Source organism: Lampris incognitus, chromosome 2, assembly GCF_029633865.1.
Source record: "Lampris incognitus isolate fLamInc1 chromosome 2, fLamInc1.hap2, whole genome shotgun sequence".
Taxonomy (NCBI): Eukaryota; Metazoa; Chordata; class Actinopteri; order Lampriformes; family Lampridae; genus Lampris; species Lampris incognitus.
In genome coordinates this window covers 14469439-14489897 of record NC_079212.1, presented here as the reverse complement: position 1 = coordinate 14489897, position 20459 = coordinate 14469439, and the positions used below count along the sequence as shown (strand labels likewise).

The 20459-nt window shown below is 41.3% G+C and overlaps 1 protein-coding gene across 3 annotated transcripts in view; it reads left to right on the top strand.

Moving 5' to 3' along the window:
* The first annotated feature begins 2290 nt into the window (after positions 1 to 2290).
* LOC130107784 (sodium- and chloride-dependent taurine transporter-like) overlaps positions 2291 to 20459 on the top strand; it is a 33257-nt gene continuing 15088 nt past the window's right edge. Inside the window, exon 1 of one of the 3 annotated variants that reach the window (XM_056274535.1) lies at positions 2291 to 2399. Coding sequence is in view for 1 of the 3 variants with exons in the window: in XM_056274534.1 (XP_056130509.1) it covers positions 18813 to 18823 (11 nt within the window). In the remaining 2 variants the exon portion in view is untranslated. Of the gene's footprint in view, positions 2400 to 3348; positions 3368 to 18670; positions 18824 to 20459 lie in introns of those variants that run through there. The other 2 variants (XM_056274536.1, XM_056274534.1) reach the window with 2 other exon arrangements.

The following is a 20459-nucleotide window of genomic DNA, read 5'->3' as shown; positions in this document are numbered from 1 at the left end:
CGTAAGACTCAGTTCAGTGTAATATACCTGGATCGTGGCCAGCTATTATGTAAGAAAGGACAGAGTAAAGACTACACATGCTCTAATTTGAGCTATAAGTTGCTGCCAAGATTGTCTCTTTACAGGATTGTCCTGAAATGAGAAGGATTTGGGGCCCAGTGTATGTGTGTGTGTGGGGGGGGGCTATTTTCTCTCCTCCACATTTCCAATGTCCTGTCATGATTAACACCAGGTTAAAGATGGCTATGGAATTTCATCAACTGTGAGTGCAGGGTTGTCTATCTACTGGGAATCTCGTTTATTTCCTTGTGCTGTGTTGAGGCTCCTCTTGGCAGCGTGTGACGGTCAGATGCTTACACTTTACATGACTTAGCTCCAGTAATATGGGATTAAACCCTCACTTGAAGTATAAGCTGCCAGAACAGACAAGCGAGCGAACAGTGGCCTTGTTGCTTTTATCAGGACGGCAAACTCTTTCTACAAAGCTGAATAATTATATTTGTTCTCTTTATTTTTGTACAGGTCTCACAGACGATGCAGAGGGTGCCAAAATAAAGTTATGTTTGTGTTCTTTTTCTTTTGTAGTTTTTCCCCCAGCTTATATGTAATCAGGTATGTATTTAGTCATGTATCATGCGTCCATCTATTTGTATGTTTGTGTATAGTGCAACACAATGCTCCCCTTGAGGGGAATCACAAGGTTGCCTGCAGAGAACGCGGAGAGCTCTGCAGGAAGACACATACAGCATCTGCATGTGAGACAGGATTAAACTGTTACCATGTGACGGGACTGCCCTTAAACAGACCTCTAACAAAAGACAGACTAAATCTATCCTGGACAAAGAACTCTTGCACCTAACTCTCTACAGGACACGGAGGACCACGGAACAACAGCCTTGCTTTTGTCTTAGAAAAAGCTTTCATTCAAAGCTCCCGGCAGTTCATATGACCAACAGATTGGCAGCAGACATGGAGTCAAAGGGACAAGACAAAGAATGATTATGACATTATATGAGGCATAAAAACTGAGAATGCATTGTTTTGAGTCGCATACTTTTGACCACAAACATCGCCAGAGACATCACTCATTTTAAATACTTAGCTTGGGAAGGGCTTTATTATCATTGCCTACATCCTCAATGGCCTTTTGTCCGGGCACACAATCAGACGTGACCTTAAAACGTTTTTTTTGTTTCCTGTGACAAGGATCAGCTATTTGAGATAAAGGCTCGGCTTTTGTCACCGTTGCATATGAATGTCCAATATTCAATGTCTCTCTTTTTTTAGCCACTTTCCTGTTTCTTGGGAGGTTTATCCCTTAGTCTGCAGAAAGCGGTTTGCTTTGCTGGCAGATCTTCCGCACTCTTCCGCTGAGAGCATCGCCGTATCTGGAGGAACCGAGTGGCTTTAAAACAACAACACTGTCATTTCCCAGAGCCGCGGTTCTTAGGTTCGAAACCCATCACGCGAGGGCCTACGTATCGCTTACCCCTTTCCTTTCGAAATACTTTGTTTGGTGACGGTTAAATGAATGCATTCGCAATGCCTCCCTGCGGTTTGAATGCATAAATCAAATCTGTCTTTTTTTTTCTTTCTTTCCTACTTGGAACAACCAGTCCTTGCCTGCAGGTCATACATACATACAGTCGAGGTTCATAAGTTGACTTAACACTTTGGGGGGAGGGGGGGGCTTGATCTCTACCGAGAGTGCTCGACTTTCAAATCTCAAATATATTTTGGGAGAAATCGTAAAGGGGTTATTTTCAAATGCTGTGTCTGGGTGCAGTTTGTGAACTGGAAGTGGTTGTTCACAACATATCCTCCAGAGCCAGCACGTGGCTCTCCCATCTGTTTCGCTCCACGGGGCAGGCGGTTCACTGGTTTTAATCAACTACAATGCAACATTTGCGTCGTCAAGCGTGCACGTGGCGTCATTTAATAAAACCCCGCGCTGCTTTCACTATACGATCAGATTATGCAGAACATTTTGGCAACGTGACAAAGCCTTAATGGTTATGGTTCTTTCGCCCCGTGTATGGCAGTAGTCTTTTCGTTATCTTTATGGTGACCGCTTGCTTAACTGATTACAAGCGGACCATAATGAGCGATTTCTTCTCCCGACACGTCCCCTCTTGTCTCTCGGCTTGACACCGGCGGTGACATGTGATGAATGGTACGTAGACGGACGGCGCTCATCAGCGGGAACCTGTCGCTTTAAGAGCCAGCTCTCCTGTTGCATGGAGAAGCTGGTGATTTTCCACTCAAACTGATATTAAACGCGCACTGGCTGATAGAAACAAAGGTCATACAGAAAACATCTCCATGCACTTATTCTTATTCCGCACTCAGCGCTCACTGTAAGGAACAAGAGAGAGCTCAGTAAAAAAAATAGACAACAGGTAATACGGCATCTTCTTTAAATATCAAATGCGTGTTGGAAATTTTTTTTTTGTTTGATTGGAATAAGTACAAAAATATTCTCTGATGTATAAATAAAACATGTAAGCTAAAATGCTTTTGATTTCTAAGCCTTTTTCTAACATGTGAGGTCAGTCAGTTGCTTTGCTACCAGTGTTTTAGGGCTTAAATTGCAGGTTTAGCATCCCGTCCTTTTTTTTTGTCCTCTTGTTATTTGGGCGACAGATAACACCACTTGTAAGGATTAGCCCACTTTTTTTTCTTAGAAGTGATACGTGTGACCTAAATTATGCATCGCTGACATCATTAATTGTGTTAAGAGTAAGTAGGTGGTGATAAGGCAAGACTATTGCATGCTATACTGCCCTAATCGTTTTTAAAGGTGGCGAATGATGATGAGTTTGGGTGTGTACAGGTTTGTGACAGTGGCTTTTTTTTGTTTGTTATCTGACACAGATGATAATTATTGCGTTACGTGGCCGGACTCGGGTAGATTTATCACTCTTTCCATCTTCGGGTCTCACCCACGTGTCTGCTGTGCACGTCCCCGAAATCTGCCAATATATTGTTATGTCCAATGACACATGTCGGTGAAAAAGCATGGGGTCGGTGATCCACCTTGAAAGAGGTCGTGAGTCAGCTGAGCCCGTTTGCCTGTAATAGGGCGTTTTCACATTTAGGTACGACTGCCCCGTACCGTGCCTAAGTACGCTCGCCCCCACCCCGCTGGTCCGCTTTCAGATTAGTAATGTTGTTCCGTACCCGAGCCGAGGACACTTGCGTATCTACACACGAGATCGGCGAGGACTGCGCGCATACGCAGATAGATCGGAGGAGACGGGCGGCGTTTGAGAAATGCCTTTGTAGCATAGCAGTCCACTTCCGTGTTTTGGTACCGTTGTTTTCGCACCTGATGCGAACCGTACGTGAGTACGCAGACCACCGTGCGGTACGTAGTGTTCATTTGGGGTCAAGTGTATTCGGATCTGGGCCCGGGTCCCTAGTGTGAAAGCACCTCTGGGAGAATGTCGTATTTTGGTGTAGTGTCAACTCTTGTATCCCATGTAGAATATGCCCCCCCCCAAGATACGATCATATGAAACGTGTTTTTCCTCTCTGCGGTAAAGTTAGTTTTCTTTTGGTTATTCGTTTGATATTCAACCAATCGGTCCATCAAACGCTCTGACCATTTGACCTTATGTGTTATAAAAGATGCTGATTTATACTCTTCATACACCACAAACCTTGGTTTGGGGGATACATATTTCACCGATTCCAGGTTTGCGCGTGTAAATACCTATGGAACTACCTGAACATCACACTTAATGCTGTCAAACGTGGTGTGGAAAACACATTAATTTTACATACATACCACAAGATAGATATATATGTATATATCAACACGGATACAGGAAAAAAGATTAGCAGGTGATGAATATATTAAAATCTTTTTTCCTGTATCCGTGTTGATATTCCGCTCCTCGTTAGCTGAGCACTCACAACACCATTGACGGTTTCGAGAAAAAAAACCCGATATATATATATATATATATATATATATATATATATCATGCCCCATCAGATCGTTTTTTTATTTTGATATACTTTAATCAAAAATTTAATTTAATTAAAAATCTATTAAACTACCTCACGATTATATGACATGAGGTGAAACCAAGTGTAAAGTACACAAAGGAATGTACTGCGGATACCACAAAGCTTTTTTCTAGGCAAAGTACCTTTCCGTATTTTAATATTGACGTATAATTTACTTATTAACTTATTGATTTATTGTTTACTTATTTAATTCTATTAAACTAATCCATGATTGGTTCCATGACTGCTGCATTACACAGAGTTCTGACAACCTCCAAAAAATGGACTTACCTGGCACCTTATTGTGTGCAAACAGAAAAGTCAAAATAATTACAACAAACTAAGTTACTTAATGTCTTATTATTATGTTTTTAAGTCGAGCCTTGGGTTATGTACAGAACATTCGTGTAGTATATATATTCCAGAAGGAATTGCTCAAAATAGAATTAAAGGTATAAATAAGTCAATATAAAAACATAGAAAGGTATTTTGTCTAAAACAAGCTTTGCAGTGTTGGCAGAATATTCATCTCTGTGCAGTGTATGGGTTTTGGCACTATTAGCACAGATTGTAAATCATTTTACTAAAATTAAAAGATATAAGTAAGTCAATATTTAAACACTGAAAGGTACTTTTGCCTAAAACAAGCCTTGTGGTATGTGCAGTACATTCCTTTGTGTACTTTATATTTGATTTGACCTCATTTCATATAATTGTGAGGTAGTTCAATAGATTTTTACATGTATAATTTTAATCACATTAATATCTGGTGTGGCATCAAAATATATGCATATATATTTTTTTTAAATTGTCTCGTGGTAGCGGAGACCAGGGATGGTTGTAACACTTTTTGTCTCAGCACCTATAACTCGCAGAATTTTTGTATTAGAGCTCTCAAATTGTGACACAAAGTGCCCTTATTTGTCTACTACAGATAGAAATGTTTCCAAGTTCTCCAGCTATATCACAGAATTCAATTATTACAACCTGCCCCACTACCGGGGCAAGTTGTAACAATAAGAGTGAAGAATTAAAAATTGAGATCACGCCACAAAACATGTATCCGAATAAGTTTATTGTGCATGTCAACACCTTCCTGTGGTTCACAAAGAACAAAAAGAACTCAGCACTGACTTTTAAATCACCGTAAGAATGATTGTAATCCACAATAATGAGCTGTTGCTGATACTTATAAAACTTTGGAGGGAATTTCTTCTAAAACATTCACAGAGGTGGATCGGTGATTTTAAAAGTGTGGGGGTTCAAGGGATGGGACATGAGCACTGCAACCCCCCCCCCCCCCATTTGGCCCCCATTCATCTTAACAACAGACCAAATCAAAATGAAGGCCATACATTTCTACATTTTCTGCACCACCATAGGCAAATAATATTGAGTTCAAAATGTACATTGTAGTACCACACCCTTCTCCCCAAGATACTATATTCACTATATAGCATTCATATATCCTGGTATTAAGCAGTATTAGCTTTCTGCTTCCTTCCAAAGAAAAGACCTAGCAAGCCCATGTCACTATAACTCCACTTACATGACTACTTGACTTGATAAAGGAGTCAATTTTCTTCTGCCTTTTCCTTATGTGCATTTCATCCTATCTTGCTTAACAAAAAGAACAATGAGAATGTTGAACAATGTCAAACTCATTGGCTGTCACAAGCAAACGATCACTAACGTTAGCACATACTGTCAAGCTAGCCAACATTGGTCAGCGACAGACTGCTAGCCTAGCAGCTTGCCAAGACAAGAGACATTGTAAACCGAGGGTGCAAGATATGTCCCCAAAACAGGGGACTTTAACTTATCTAGCTGTGAAAATGCTATCTAGCTAAATAATGTCAGCTACCATTAGTTTGCATTGAGTTTGTTTGCCTCCTGGCTTGCATTTAAAATTATTGAGGTAGCTAGCTAGTTAGCAAGCACAATGACTAGGCTAGCCTATTTCATTTTATGGTCAACGACTACTGTTAGCTGACACATCACATAAAATAACGTTACAAAAGAAAATTCTACATTACTAACTAATTGAATAGCTATTTCATACCTCTGACCTGTTATTCCCTAATCTGCTATCACAGCGAGCAGTGAGTGACAGAAGCACCATTTCTTCTTCTTCTTCTTGGTTTTACTGCCGGTTGGTATCCAAAATGTCACATTGCCGTCATCTACTGAATTTAAACTAAATCTCCACTAAGTAAATAAAAAAGTCCTTCCCACCCATTTCCCACTCTGCTACAACTTCTTTATTTCTCAGGTTTCTGAGAGGTGCTAAAAGCCTGTCTAAACAGCTGCTGCACACTTTCCCCAGAAACTCCCACATCATCCAGAAATTTCCTTGCTACATCTACAATTATGTCAATTCTCTCAAAATGTCTTTCTACTCCAGCAGTACAGCTAATTACCATTGGCAAAAAGGCCAAATACTTCAACTGATCCTTACAAAAGCAAAACTCAGCATGCTTCCTTACTGACTTGTCCTCCTTAGCATCTTGTCTCACATCATAATATTTCTTACCTACTTCCTCATGTTTAGTGCTTTTCTTAGATCTAATCCCGATTACTTCTGCCTCCTTTATTCAAATCAAATCAAATCAATTTATTTGTATAGCCCAATATCACAAATTACAAATTTTCCTCAGTGGGCTTAACAGCAACACAACATCCTGTCCTTAGACCCTCTCATCGGATAAGGAACAACTCCCTAAAAAAAACTCCTTTATTCTCTTTGGACATTTAGCCTCCCATGCTACATGATTCCCTTTGCAAGGAAGACACTCTGGATCTTTTTCAGTTTCCTTCACACTCATTCTCCAAATTTACCACAAATAATAAAACCACTCCTACATACAAATAAACTATGACCAAAATGTCTTTATGTACGCTCAATAATCCAAGTAAGAAAATCACAGAAAGTTGAATCAGTTCATCTGGACACAATGTTTATTAAGGCAAACGTTTCATCACTCATCCAAGTGACCTCTTCACTCTCAAATGACTGCAGTTGAGACTGAAGAGGTCACTTAGATGAAAGATGAAACTTTTCTCTCAATAAATGTGTCCAGATGAACTGATTCAACTTTCTGTGAAACTATGACCAAACTTACAATTTTTACACTGCAAAGGTTTGGGAACATACTGCCTTACTGGGTACAACACATGGTGCAAGAACACTATATCAGGCAAGTAATCCAAATCAAAGAGTATCTTAACAGATTTAGTCTTGTACTTTTCATTACTACTTCATTAAATGTATTCATTCTATAGCTGCTAGTCACTGCTTTACACTCTGTAAATCTCCTTGCATCCACCCTGTGTAAAATGCCATCAACGTGACCTTTTATTGGAGCTTTCTTGTGGAGCGGAAAACATGACACAGGGTATACTTCCCACTCAGTGCCCAACACCATGACTTTCAAAGCTTTTTCCATCAGTGACTTTGACATACATTCGACGACTATCAAGCCGGATCGCTTTATATGGATCAGTTTAACTTCACCCACTTCATTCTTAATCCATCTTGCCACAGTGTGCTTTTCTGACAAAGCTCCACATCCAGTACCCTCTTTCAAACCCCGAATCTTCATTCCAACTATGTAGGCTTCTTTTTCATGTTTGCTCTCACTATGACTTGATGAATCTACTTTATTTTTCTTTCTCATCTCTGAGGTGCTCCTGCTTCTATAAATTCAAAACTGTCAGCTTCCACTTCTCTTGCTTCTTATTTTTTGATGCCCTCCCTCCAGTATCCTTTCCCAGCACCGATTCTGAATGCACACACGTCACTTTACTGTACTTCAACTGTTTCACCATCATCATCATTATCATCGTCGGCAGTCAATCGAAGCGAGTATGACTGTCGTCTGGAGGACACCTGTGCATGACTTTGTTTAACACGGGGAGACTGGTGCACAGACAGCCACCACAGATCTGGGTCAGGATCCAGTGGTATGGAGTCCAAGACGACTGGGGGCCCATTTCTGCTGCAGCCTTCATTCACCATCCCAGCTGTTGTGATCTTCCATAAAGTCAGCTATCATCCTCCGCCTGTTCCACCATTGGGGTCTTGGTTGGATTGCTCTTCGTCAGGGACTTCCCTCTTGACCTTACTGCCATGGGTGACCCTTCCAGGAGCATAACTCCAAATGGCATTGCTCTCGGGATCTCAGGACCATGCAAGCTTCTCCAGCATGACAAGGTGACAATCCATGGAGAAGACTTCAACTGTTTACTCTTCCCTGGCCTGGTGGGTTGGTCACGTGGCTGTGATTAGCTGGATGGCCGCGCAATCAATCTAACTTGACCAGTAGGTTTTCATGTATGGGGAACTCCATTTGTTTTCGTCAATTACTACCTCAAGAAAAAGTGGGGGTATGGAATAATGTTTCTGTGAAAGTGCAGGGGTTGCAACCCCCCTAACACCCACAGGTGTGATGCGCATGCATATGCAATAGGCTAAATGAAGAACAGTGTCATTGTGTTTGTATTTGCCCTTGACAATAGGGCTGGTCCTTTTAACTTTATAGAGCTTTCTTAGAGAATCCAAAGGAGTTGAATCAAGTGCAACTGGACTTGGTATATATCCGTGAAGACGTTTCGCCTCTCATCCAAGAGGCTTCCTCAGTTCGTGCCTTTCTGGCTAGACCAAGCTAGTCTGACTGGCTGGTGATGAGACTCAGAATTTATCCTCTAGGGATCGTTGTCCGAGCCATAGATATGAGTGGCTCTTTGTGATCCGATGTTTACCAACGCCCGTCGCTAACAGAGCCATAGATATGAGTGGCTCTTTTTTGTGTACCGATTTTTGGCCGCGCCCGTCGTTATCGGAGCTATTGATTTGCATTTGTTTAGCAGCGACGGTCGTTGTGGGTGTTAGTTTCGACTTCATTATTCAGCGGTCATGAGAGTCGTTTTGGAGGCCTTAGTGACCGACTGTTGTTCTTGGAAGCTAGGCTTCTTGAGTCTCCTGGGTAGAGATGATAGCTCCGATAACGACGGGCGCGGCCAAACATCTGTACACAAAAAAGAGCCACTCATATCTATGGCTCTGTTAGCGACGGGCGTTGGTAAACATCGGATCACAAAGAGCCACGCATATCAATAGCTCTGACAACGACCCCTAGAGGATAAATTCTGAGTCTCATCACCAGCCAGTCAGACTAGCTTGGTCTAGTCAGAAAGGCACGAACTGAGGAAGCCTCTTGGATGAGAGGCGAAACGTCTTCACGGATATATACCAAGTCCAGTTGCACTCGATTCAACTCCTTTGGATAACCATGACCTGGATGAATGAGAACATTCACAGACATGTTTCTTAGAGAAGATCAGCTATACAGTGAACCAAAAAGTATGTGCTTGCATGTGTGTGTGTGTGTGTGTGTTATCTATTTTATCAGTCACAGGAGTGACATATGTATGTAGGTCTGCCAGGGGTGCAGTCTTCGTGGGTCCAGAACTTGCAATTTACACATCTGATCCACTTTTCTTTTGGGTTTAGAATTTCCAAAGAGCTCCATGCACACAAAGCAGGAATCTTCTTCTTCTGAGGTGTCCGAATCCTCATCCTTGTCCTTCAGTGCCATGCCATTATTCCAATGGCCCATTATTCTGAAACCCCAATAGTCCAAAAAAAATGTCCCATTGGACCGAAAGTCCATATGTCCAACATGTCCATATATCCTGAAAACGAAACGCCCATTGATCCAAAAATACACACTCTCCTTAGTTCAGTGAATGCTGGTGTTGTATCGAATTCTGTTTCCCATGGTCGATGCCTGAGCATAAAGAACAAACGGCAATCAACTCTGACAGGGGGGCATTTTGTTCACCTCACCTAGCTTTTAATAAGTGTACAATTAACATTATCATGTTTCATGAAAGAAAGAAATTATGACAGAGAGGCGTACATACATTGTCAATCACGCGTACAGGCACACATGCACTACGTCCACAAAACCAAAGGTTATAAACTAAGATGCACAGGGGGAAATCCATTAAATGTTTTGCATATATTACAGTACTGCAAGAGGCAATTCTACATAACGAATAAACCTATATCTTGAGCCACCACCTTTGCAGGTTACACAACAAATTAAAAGGATAAACAACATCCTTTAGGCCACATCAGGAACCAGTATGCATATTTATACAATCATATGTGCACTCATCCAGAAATGTAGCCACAATTACAAAAGTGCAAACAATACCAATTTTAAATAGCAGAGTACAAAGCAGGGAAGACATTTTCCCAAGGTGCATAAGTGGATTTATGAACTCACCACTAGAACAGCTGGAGTCGCCGACTGTGAGTACAGATCTGAACTAATATAAGCCCAATGATTAGCTTGAGCTTGCTTGTCGCTGCCACGACTTACTGCCAATACGGGTGCTGTTTCAAAGCACGTTCTTATGTCCATGTTAACTGAATGATGGCTAAATTGCACATTATTAGCTTTTTTTTACCGCCAAGAAAATGTCCATATTAGTGCCACCCAACTAATCTCTCCACATAACTATAAGTTCAACCGTGTATTGATTGGCTGGTCATACAGTGCGAATTTGGTAGTTGTTTTTAATTGGCTAGATAGGGGGTTACTTTTTAGTAGGAAATGGTTTCCTAAATGAAAACTTATCACTGTTTTGTGCTTTATTTTGCATTACAGTGTTAAATCTTCCATTACAAAATTGTATGACTCAATTTAACTTATAGCTATAAAAGTATTTTAAGTTTTATTTATTTTTTTGTCAGGGAGAGAATTCAGCTGAGGGGGCACAGTAACCTTATTGGACGGACCTAGATCCCCAAGACCCGACCATAACGCTGATGCTGCTGTTTCTCCTTCAAGATCTGTTTCCCCCTAGCCAGAGTTCGATACAACACCGGGATGCTTGATTAACCTTAACCTAACCTCAACCTAACCTTAACCTAACGCTTACCTTAACCTAGTTGTAACCGATAGCTAACCTGTTTCCAAAGGGAGAAACAGATCTCGACGGGGAAACAGAGTTTGATACAACACCAGAAAGTTGGAAGTCGCATCCAGTCTGACTCTAAATCATTGATTTGAACTGGCAAGAGATAAATACAAGAAAGCTGATACCCCCCCCCCCTTTGCTACCCAATTGTATCCGACCAATTACCCCACTCTTCTGAGCCGTCCCGGTCACTGCTCCACCCCCTCTGCCGATCGGGGGAGGGCTGCAGACTGCCACATACCTCCTCCGATACATGTGGAGTCGCCAGCCACTTCTTTTCACCTGACAGTGAGGAGTTTCACCAGGGGGACGTAGCACGTAGGAGGATCACGCTATTCCCCCCAGTTCCCCCTCCCCCCTGAATAGGCGCCCCAACCGACCAGAGGAGGCGCTAGTGCAGCAACCAGGACACACCCACATCCGGCTTCCCACCCGCAGACACAGCCAATTGTGTCTGTAGAGATGCCCGACCAAACCGGAGGTAACACGGGGATTCGAACCGGCGATTCCCATGTTGGTAGGCAACGGAACAGACCGCTACGCTACCCGGATGCCCGAAAGTTGATATTTCTGGTGAGGTAGAGATGACATTCTCACAAGTGCGTTTGTTACACTGCCTATTCATGCGAATTAGTAGTAGTTTGCACATCAAAGTACACTTAAGGTGTTAAAGGGTAAAAAACTCCAGGGAGAGTGTATTTTTGGAACAACAGGCCTTCGCAGCAGTGGGCTTTTGTTTCTGGAATAACGGGCTTTCGGACAATTGGGCTTTCACTCCAATGGGACATTTTTTGGATTATCAGGGTTTCGGAATAATGGGCCGTTGGAACAATGCACGGTCCCCTGTCCTTCTTGGATCTCTGTTTGGCTGGCTTTCTCTCTGCATGATTTTGTTTGCGTTGCCTCTTTCCAAAAAGGGCCTTTTTCACATTCTTTTTACTATTCCCCTTCCTTTCTTCTTCCCCAAAAGGTGTTTATTTGCAAGGGCGTAGGTTTGGCTTGAAAGTTGGTAGGGACACATGGGTTGGGCTTGAATGTGTAGGAGGGAGGTAAACCAGAAGTTATATAATATGGTTAATTTTGTAAACAAACTACAGTAGAGATCTGATGGGGAAAACAATTAAAGTAATACATCACAGGGTCTTGATTCTACTCTGTTACCAAATATGTTATATTCTGAATGGCGTTATGATATAGGATCTAATCTATCAGATTTATTTACTTGTAGAGATCAATAATAGTGTACAATAATTACAAATTTGGAGGCATCAATGTTGGTGTGCTTCAAACATTTTCCTATGCTTGCAAGAACATTTTAAACAAAGTTCTTTACTCATCTTGAAAAAAAATATCACAGAATAAAATCTTGTAAATGATTATTGGGGAAAAAAATATATAAGCAACACCTTCCTGACAATGACTTCCGCTTGCTGTAAAGTGCCATCATTTGTTCAAAGGTAGATGGGAGTTATCAAAATTAATCAACGGTAGATAGGATCAGGCATCTTAAGTGGGTGTTTAGGAAAGCACAGAGGACAGGGCTGACAGTGTCAAAAAAGGATGGGTTTACTTAACAATATATATGTATAAAATATATGCAAAAAAAGGAAACCGACTTCAAAATAAAAAGAAATAAAGAGCACTAGATAAGCAGGCTCAAAATGGTACTATTTACAACGGGTTACAAAGTGGTTCTCACTCAGCTGAGACAGAGCATAGGCAGTACCTGTATGAACTTTACTGAAGCCACATATGTAAATCAAAACCATTCTCCCACTCAGACTATCATTACTATGTGACAGCACAGTGGAGTTTCAAATGAAACAAGCTCGAAATCGTGTAGATCCACAGCGCACCTGTGCTGCACGTCCTGCTAAATGTCCCTACCAAACATCCCTCTCAGGGCAATGCTGATGAGTGAGTGACCACAATTTGCAATGCATAGCCCACAGCAGCAGTTGCGCAGTGCTGTGGGGGGAAAAAAAGAAGCAAATAAACAGACATAGGCTATTACTGGTACTTGGCCAAAATAAAATAGAAATTATATAATGGCCACAAGTATGATTATACTTAGAGATGCTACATGAGCTCTAAATTGGTTCTAGTTGACTTTACTGCACCTCCCATATCACAAACATGCATGAAATTGGTTTATTCAAGGGAGGCCAACATATGAATCAGGATTAAAATTTTTAAAAATTCATGGCATAGCTTGCTAAATTAACTAGCTACCTATCAAACATATGCCCATATAGACATACCTATCCACCTTATTCCTAGCCCCCATGGTACCTTACGTGTATTATGGGCACGACTTCTGGCACATCCTGTCACTGAACCGGAACTGGCCTTTTCCATGGTAACGGTACGCTAACCGTCTTTCTTAGAGCGATTTGTACGGTGTCTCATTCATTCATGAAGATCTAGCCAGGCAAATTAGCTAATGATGTGGGACACAACCTCACGGAGCTCAAAAAGGGTGAAATAAGAATACCTTTGCCGTCTGTAATAGATGGTTGGGAAGATGATGTGAAGAAGTGGCCTCGTATCACGTACAGTAGCATTTCTAGCTATTTTGTTGAGTCCGTTGCCTGTGATGGTAAGGTGATGAGCAATTTAAAAAGCTCGGAGGCATACCAGTATCTACACAGCAATAAAGTTGGCCGGGTGTTATTTAAGGAAGTTGGAAATGACATTATCTACCTAAAAAAAGACGTAGAGCCGAGTCAGAGCCTGCACGTATCTCATCATAAGGCTTGGGTGCTAGCATCAGTGACAAGTGACATACAGACAGCGGGTTGCTCATGTATTGCAGGGCCAGGACGCTCTTGTAGTCATGCAGCAGCAATTCTGTGGAAGGTCAGTGAAGTAATGACATGAAAAGATAAAAAATTTGATTTTACTGTGATATTTTTACAAATAAATTTACTGAACCGAAAATTGTACTGTACTTCAATTAATTCACTGCTTAATATAATGTTGTTGTTGTTGTTGTGGCACACAACCTCAGATCTCACAACTAAAGGAATTGAATCGAGTGCAACTGGACCTGGTATATATCCTTGAAGACGTTTCGCCTCTCATCCAAGAGGCTTCATCAGTTCGTGCCTTTCTGACTAAACCAAGCTAGTCTGACTGGCTGGTGATGAAACTCAGATATGTATCCTCTTTGGAGTCGTTATCAGAGCTAATGATGTCCATGGCTCTTTGTGTTCTGATGTTTAGCAACAACGGGCGATAACGACGGACGTTGCTTAACATGCTTAATGAAGGGAAACTTTGAAAGTAGCCGGTGTCTTCTTCTGCCGCCATGTCTACCACCACTAGACATTCTCCCAGCTTTCGTTGCTAAAACTGGGTGGAAACAATTAAGAGTTTTAAAAATTGCAGATCCAACCCAAAGTCTTAACCAGTTGGTAAACAAGCAAACACGTCTTTCTTGTCCTGGGTTAAACGTTTTAAACAAAGCCACTGTAAATCCTTAATTGCGCCAATCTTGTGGACTGAGCACACGTTGGATAAAACGGAATCAAATGATCTAACGTTACTCGGGACATCCATTTTCAATGTTTTAAAAAGCTCTCTCCGCGTTACGAGGTGATTCGCTATAGCTCCAGTTTGTTTCACTACGGAGGAGGATGGGAGAGAGAGCATAGTTTCCGGTAAGGCGTGTCCTTGACAAAATGAAAGGGGCGTAACAGTAGGTGTAGGGTTGTTAGCGGCCGTTCTAGCAACTAGCTTGCATTTAGAAATCCCCAGACGACTGGTAGGCGGAGATCTCCGACTGTGTGGTATTGCGAGACTAACTACCACGGACGCCTTCACCTATCGCCATAGCAACGAAATCCACCCGGCGAGAGTTTGAGAATTTGCGTCACTTCCGTTGGTAGCTGTATCCTATCTAGCCGCAAAAAAAAAACTAGCCGCAACCAGGTTACTCTGGATGAGAACGCGAGAGAAAGCTGTCCATATTTTCTTTTGGGGGGGGGGGGGATTCGAACCTTACTGCAGTCAACGAGAAGACGTAAAAAGATAAACCAAGTCTTTCTCCTAGATTATAACCAAACTACTTACTCTCAATCCATCAATAGCTAGTACCCTGACTGACGAGGTGGTGTTGAGCGACTCTGGCTATGCGCAGTACAGAGTGGGCTGAGCCAGATTGTACGACGTTAACCCTCTCTGGCTGAGTACGAAGTGCTTGACGGCGCCCAATGGGAAACTATGTTTTAGCCGCAGTTACAGGCCTATATGTTGGTAAGGATATTTCAGCTTTATGTACACCTATGTTTAGATGTCATTACGGGGTTAGTCGTAAAACTTGTTTAAAAAGGTGTTATAACCATCCCCTCCCTGTCAGCCAATGGTTAGCTAACTGTAGCAGCATGGTGGTTTGAAATTAGCATCAATGATATGCCTCACATTTTACCTAAGAGACTACTCTCTAATCTAATACAAGTTAATAATTCAAATTTCGACAGTATCAGTACTAATCAAAACACTGACTTGGTAAAAAAAAAACTACATTTTTTTTTATCTGAAAATCAGTGTTTCGGCTATACAATCTGCATCCTTCACACAGCTATGCAATTTCACATGCAAGGGCGAGTAGGGGGTGTTCGTACATGAAATTGATCACGTGATTCTTATTTCATCTCTTCTTGGTGGTAGTGATGCTGTTACAACTATCCCTTTGTTACAACCATCCCCAGTCTCCCCTATGTATGTAAAATTTATGTGTTTTCCAGACCATGTTTGACAGCATTGAGGGTGGTGTTCAGGTATTAACAGAGGTAATTACACATTTGCAAGCCTAGAAAATACATATTAAGTTGGTGAAATATATATCCCCCAAACCGAGATTTGTGGTGCGTGAAAAGTATAAATCAGCATCTTTTATAACATTTGACATCATAAACTCAAATGGTTAGAGCGTTTAATAGGCCGATTGGTTGAATCCAAAAGAAAACTAACTTTGCCGGTTTTTTCCATATGGACATTATTGGTTCAGTGATTAACATGAAGTCAGATAGTCCTATAATAACAGTCTGATTTGCATGACATTTTAAATCTTTAAGATGGTTAGCTCACTGTGCCTTTGTACTGAAGAATAAACAAATTTATGTTTGCTTCATACTTTTACAGAAATGTACTCTGTGTTGCAGAGGACCCTTGCTTTGGTTGTGAGAACCGGTTTTTAATTATAAAAAAAGTGAAAGAATCAAGTAAACAATAAATTTGTAAAAATATTGTGGCAGCATGGTGGCCCAGTGGTTAGCACTGTTGCCTCACAGCAAGAAGGTCCTGGGTTTGAACCCCAGGCCGTCCCAGGTCCTTTCTGAGTAGAGTTTGCATGTTCTCCCCTGTGTCTGTGTGGGTTTCCTCTAGGTGCTTTGGTTTCCTCCCACCATGCATGTTAGGGTTAATACTCCTGTCTGTGTCCCTGAGCAAGGCAGTGGAAAGAAGAACTGGAATTGCTCCCCGGGTGCTGCAGCTGCCCATTGCTCGCAACCTGTACAATTACATGGTTTCTTCTCTTAAAAAAACAATAATTTTGCATTTTTTATTTCCATACGTAAAGGGTCACTGTAATGAAACACAAGGGGCAGATACAAGATCTGGTACAACACTCGCTAATATGCAAAGTTGTGTATCTTAAATATACTTAAATATACTTCCTTTGTCTCAGCCGATTCATTGATTGATAGATCGTTTTAATGACCTGGGAGGAGAAACCCAAGGGTAACAAATATATTGTAAGTATTCTAGTTATCATTCTAAAGTGTCAGTAAATGTGAAATATTCACTGCAAAAAAAGAAATGTTGGATTTACGTAAAATGTTATGTGAAATGATTCAGTCGTGTTCAATGACTCTAAATCTTCAATTACACTTTGATGAATCAAAATTCTTGGTTTAAGAACTTGCTTAGCATAGTTGTGTGGAACCACTCGACATAATTTTTTTGAATAAATAATTTGAATAAATCCAACATTTCCTCTTTTTTGTTTTAGTGATGGTTTGTTTGCCATTCAACGGTGAAATTAAGCTTTGGAGTTCTAAGCAGGAAGTGACAAGGTTTTCTGTGATTTTTGTCAAGATAATGCTTTTTCAGGGATATTTGAGGGAACAAAAACCATTGGACAATTGGGGATTAAACCACTAACTACTGTGATGACTGACCACTCAGTCAAACAGATTTCCTTGTCATAACATTACCATTGCTGTCACTTGATTAGAAAGACTTGCATGCCGTTGTTGCTGTTTTTACTCAGTTTGAGATCCACCTTCTCAGAATAACTCTTATTCGGGCATAAATGCTTACAAACATGCGCCTTCCTCTCAACCCACTTATCATCACATAAACATGTGAATCCCAGGACATTTTCCTTTGAATTTCAACTTCTTTGGGACATCCCAGAACTTAGAGCCAAGAAAAACATGATAATAAATAATAATAATAAAAAAAATACCATAACTCTTAAACCTTACATAATCAAGATTGCGCTGTTGCGCACACAGAAATTGGACAAGCAAAAGACATTTCAGAGGAAATACCACAAGTGAGCCAATATTCAAAGTAGCTTGGACCAAGTCTAACAAGAAGTTGAAGGGAAAATGTGGTTTATGTTAATATACTCAGATAAGACGCTGAAATAATGATCCGCATCTTGAAAAACAGATGGATGCAGAAATAGCATCTGAGCCTTTTTTTTTTTTGATGTTTAAGTTTTTCATCACGTTTAGTTTTGATTTTATGATTCTGGCCCGAGATGATGTAAGCTGCCCAGTATCTGAACAGGATATTGCCTCCTGCTCATCAAGTGTAATGCTTCTTATAGGTTACACATTGTACAGAGCCGACCATAATGTGGAATATGACATCGTTTAACTTGAAGAGCCATCAAAAGTGGTCTGAACTTAAAGCTGTTTGGGAGTCCGTTTGTCACGAGCCAAATCCTCTCCTATTTGACTATGCAAATCAGGTAGACAAATTTAGTAGTTTTTTTTTTAACTCTGCTATGCCTACTGCTGCCCAGCCATTGTGTGATCTTTTATGGGTTTATGATATGGGAACAGACCATGGAAAACCGAGAGGACACATGGCCTTATTAGGTATTGTTATACAGTGATACTGGTTTATGTTTCCCAGATAGCTTACCACTTGTCATGTCTGAATGGAAGACAATGATCCCAAATATACCCCAGCCATATCCTGATTGTCCTGCATGCCCACCATTATTGCTGCATGTTTACACACCAAAATAGTTCCCGTAAAGTCGTCCGAAAGTGTTTTTCTGATGTGAAATGACAAGTCGTCATTGTGAAAACCGAGTTGAGACAGTAAAGGAGGGTTGAAGTTGTGTATGGCTAAATCATCCCCGCCTTCAGCTCATCTGTGTGAGCCACATCAAGATTTAAATAGATATAATCCCTCCCGAGTTTGGGCTGGGACAACCAGTTCTTTCTTTCTTTCTTTCTGCCTTTTCTATTGCACCCAACATGAATACCAGGGGTGTGTGTGTGTGTGACACACACAGAGGGCAACGCACTCATCCCGAGTCGCTGGCTATGTGAGTGTTTGTGGGGAGGGAGTGGGAAGTGGAAATTTACAGTCCCCACATTAGTATCTGAGTTGTCTGCCACTGCGAGGCTGTGCCCAATCTCCACATAGGATTTAATTGTCTTTAGCCGAGGGGCGGGCCATGTTGTCAGCTCTACTTCTTGTGAACTGTGTTGGCATAAAGGCATTCAGTGCAGAGGAATGGTGACAGCTGAGAGAGAAGCACCCTATACATAGATGCAGCCATGAAGGAAATGTAAGTTTTCTAGATTTGCTTTGCTGAAATTACAAAAAAAGATCTCCTTTTTTTTTTCTTCTGTGTTTGCATGGTTGCTCTTTTAGGCTTTCCTGTTCTGTTGTTGTTCTTGTTCTTCTTGAAAGACCAGTTCCACATTTTTGAAAAGCAGGATTTTACCATAGCTCTTATCACAGCGGTTCCTTAATTACAAATTCAGGTAGTCTGCACTATTTGGTTGGGATCAAATATTGCCCTTTTTTTCTTATTTGTGTAGTTCGGGACTCATATTGACAGGGTCCTTAAATGTAGAAGGTGAAGAGTGATTAGGGGATTGAGTGTTGCATCACTCAGGCTGTTAGCAGTGGGTGATGTGGTGCTGTGATGGATAGTGAATGTCTGGTCAAGGGTGTTTGGCTGGGTCACATTGCTGATCCCAAGGACTGTTTGCCTTAAGTCTTATCTGCTAGGCAGACAGCCTTCCAGTACCAAGCAGGTGAAAGCACACTGAGCAAACACGAGCGAGGGAGAGGGGGCTAGAGAGAGAGAGGGTGGAAGAGGAACAGAGTGGGCGAGAGCTGATCTAGTTATGTAATGAGGTTTGAGAGTGGAAAGCGGTTCAGGTTGACTCGTCATGCATAACATAGAGAGAACGAGTGAAAACCTAGAAAATGATAGAGGAGAGTGAGCGCAAAATGACTGAGGGGGAAAAACAGGCACGCTGCACACCAAGGGGACTGTTATTCAAGCGTTCGTTAAATGAAAACATAGTTTCAGTTTCCTGTTTGGCCTCTGAACGAGCACACGTTTATCTCCCCGTGCTGGGTTCGGGTTAGAATGAGGAAGATTGAGGTTAGCAGTGGTAAAAGAAAACATGGAGCTTTGTTTTTGCTTGTGAAAAAAGCCTTACTTGTTTTGTTTTGGGGTTTTTGTTTTTTTTACGGGGGGGAGTTCTTTTTTCTACTGTTATTGTTGCAATAGTTGAAAAGTCCTCAGTTTCTCTGCATTCTGATATCTATGTGATATGCAAATGAGGTAATGCAACTTGAAAGAGACACTGTTTTCTTAAAGCAAAAAAATGTATGACAGTGTGTTACAATGGCTCATTTTAACGTTACACAAGTGCTCTCACCAAACATTGTATGCAATGCCTCAGGAAATTGAATTATGCTGTTTTGATTCGCTCTCAGAAACGCTACGGTCAGATATTCGGAAACTTAGGAAATTGCGAGTTGCCTTGTAAACTACTTTCAGTTGAGTTCTGATGACCAGCACAATACGAGATGACAATTTGTTTTGGAGCTCGTCAGAGAGAACAAAGGAAGCCTTTGAATGTTTCTGCCAACTACTTCTCTGTTATGGGCCAGCCTCGGGAGAAAAACAAACCCTGCCTACTGGTATTATGAGCTTAACAATTAATTGCACCGTTTTGAATCATCTGTTTAATGCAGAACCATTCGTGTTATGCCAGCAGGGGAGATTCACTGTAGGTTTCAACATGTCCGAGTCCATTCTCTCAGTTATTCCTGGCCTATTACGGTTTGAGTTCTTCACTCCTCTTTGGCCCAAGCTGGGAAACGGGATACCTAGAGCAGTAATAACAAATGCTGTCTTTCTTGGAAAGGCCGTTTACAGTATAAACACTCAGCGAACCTCA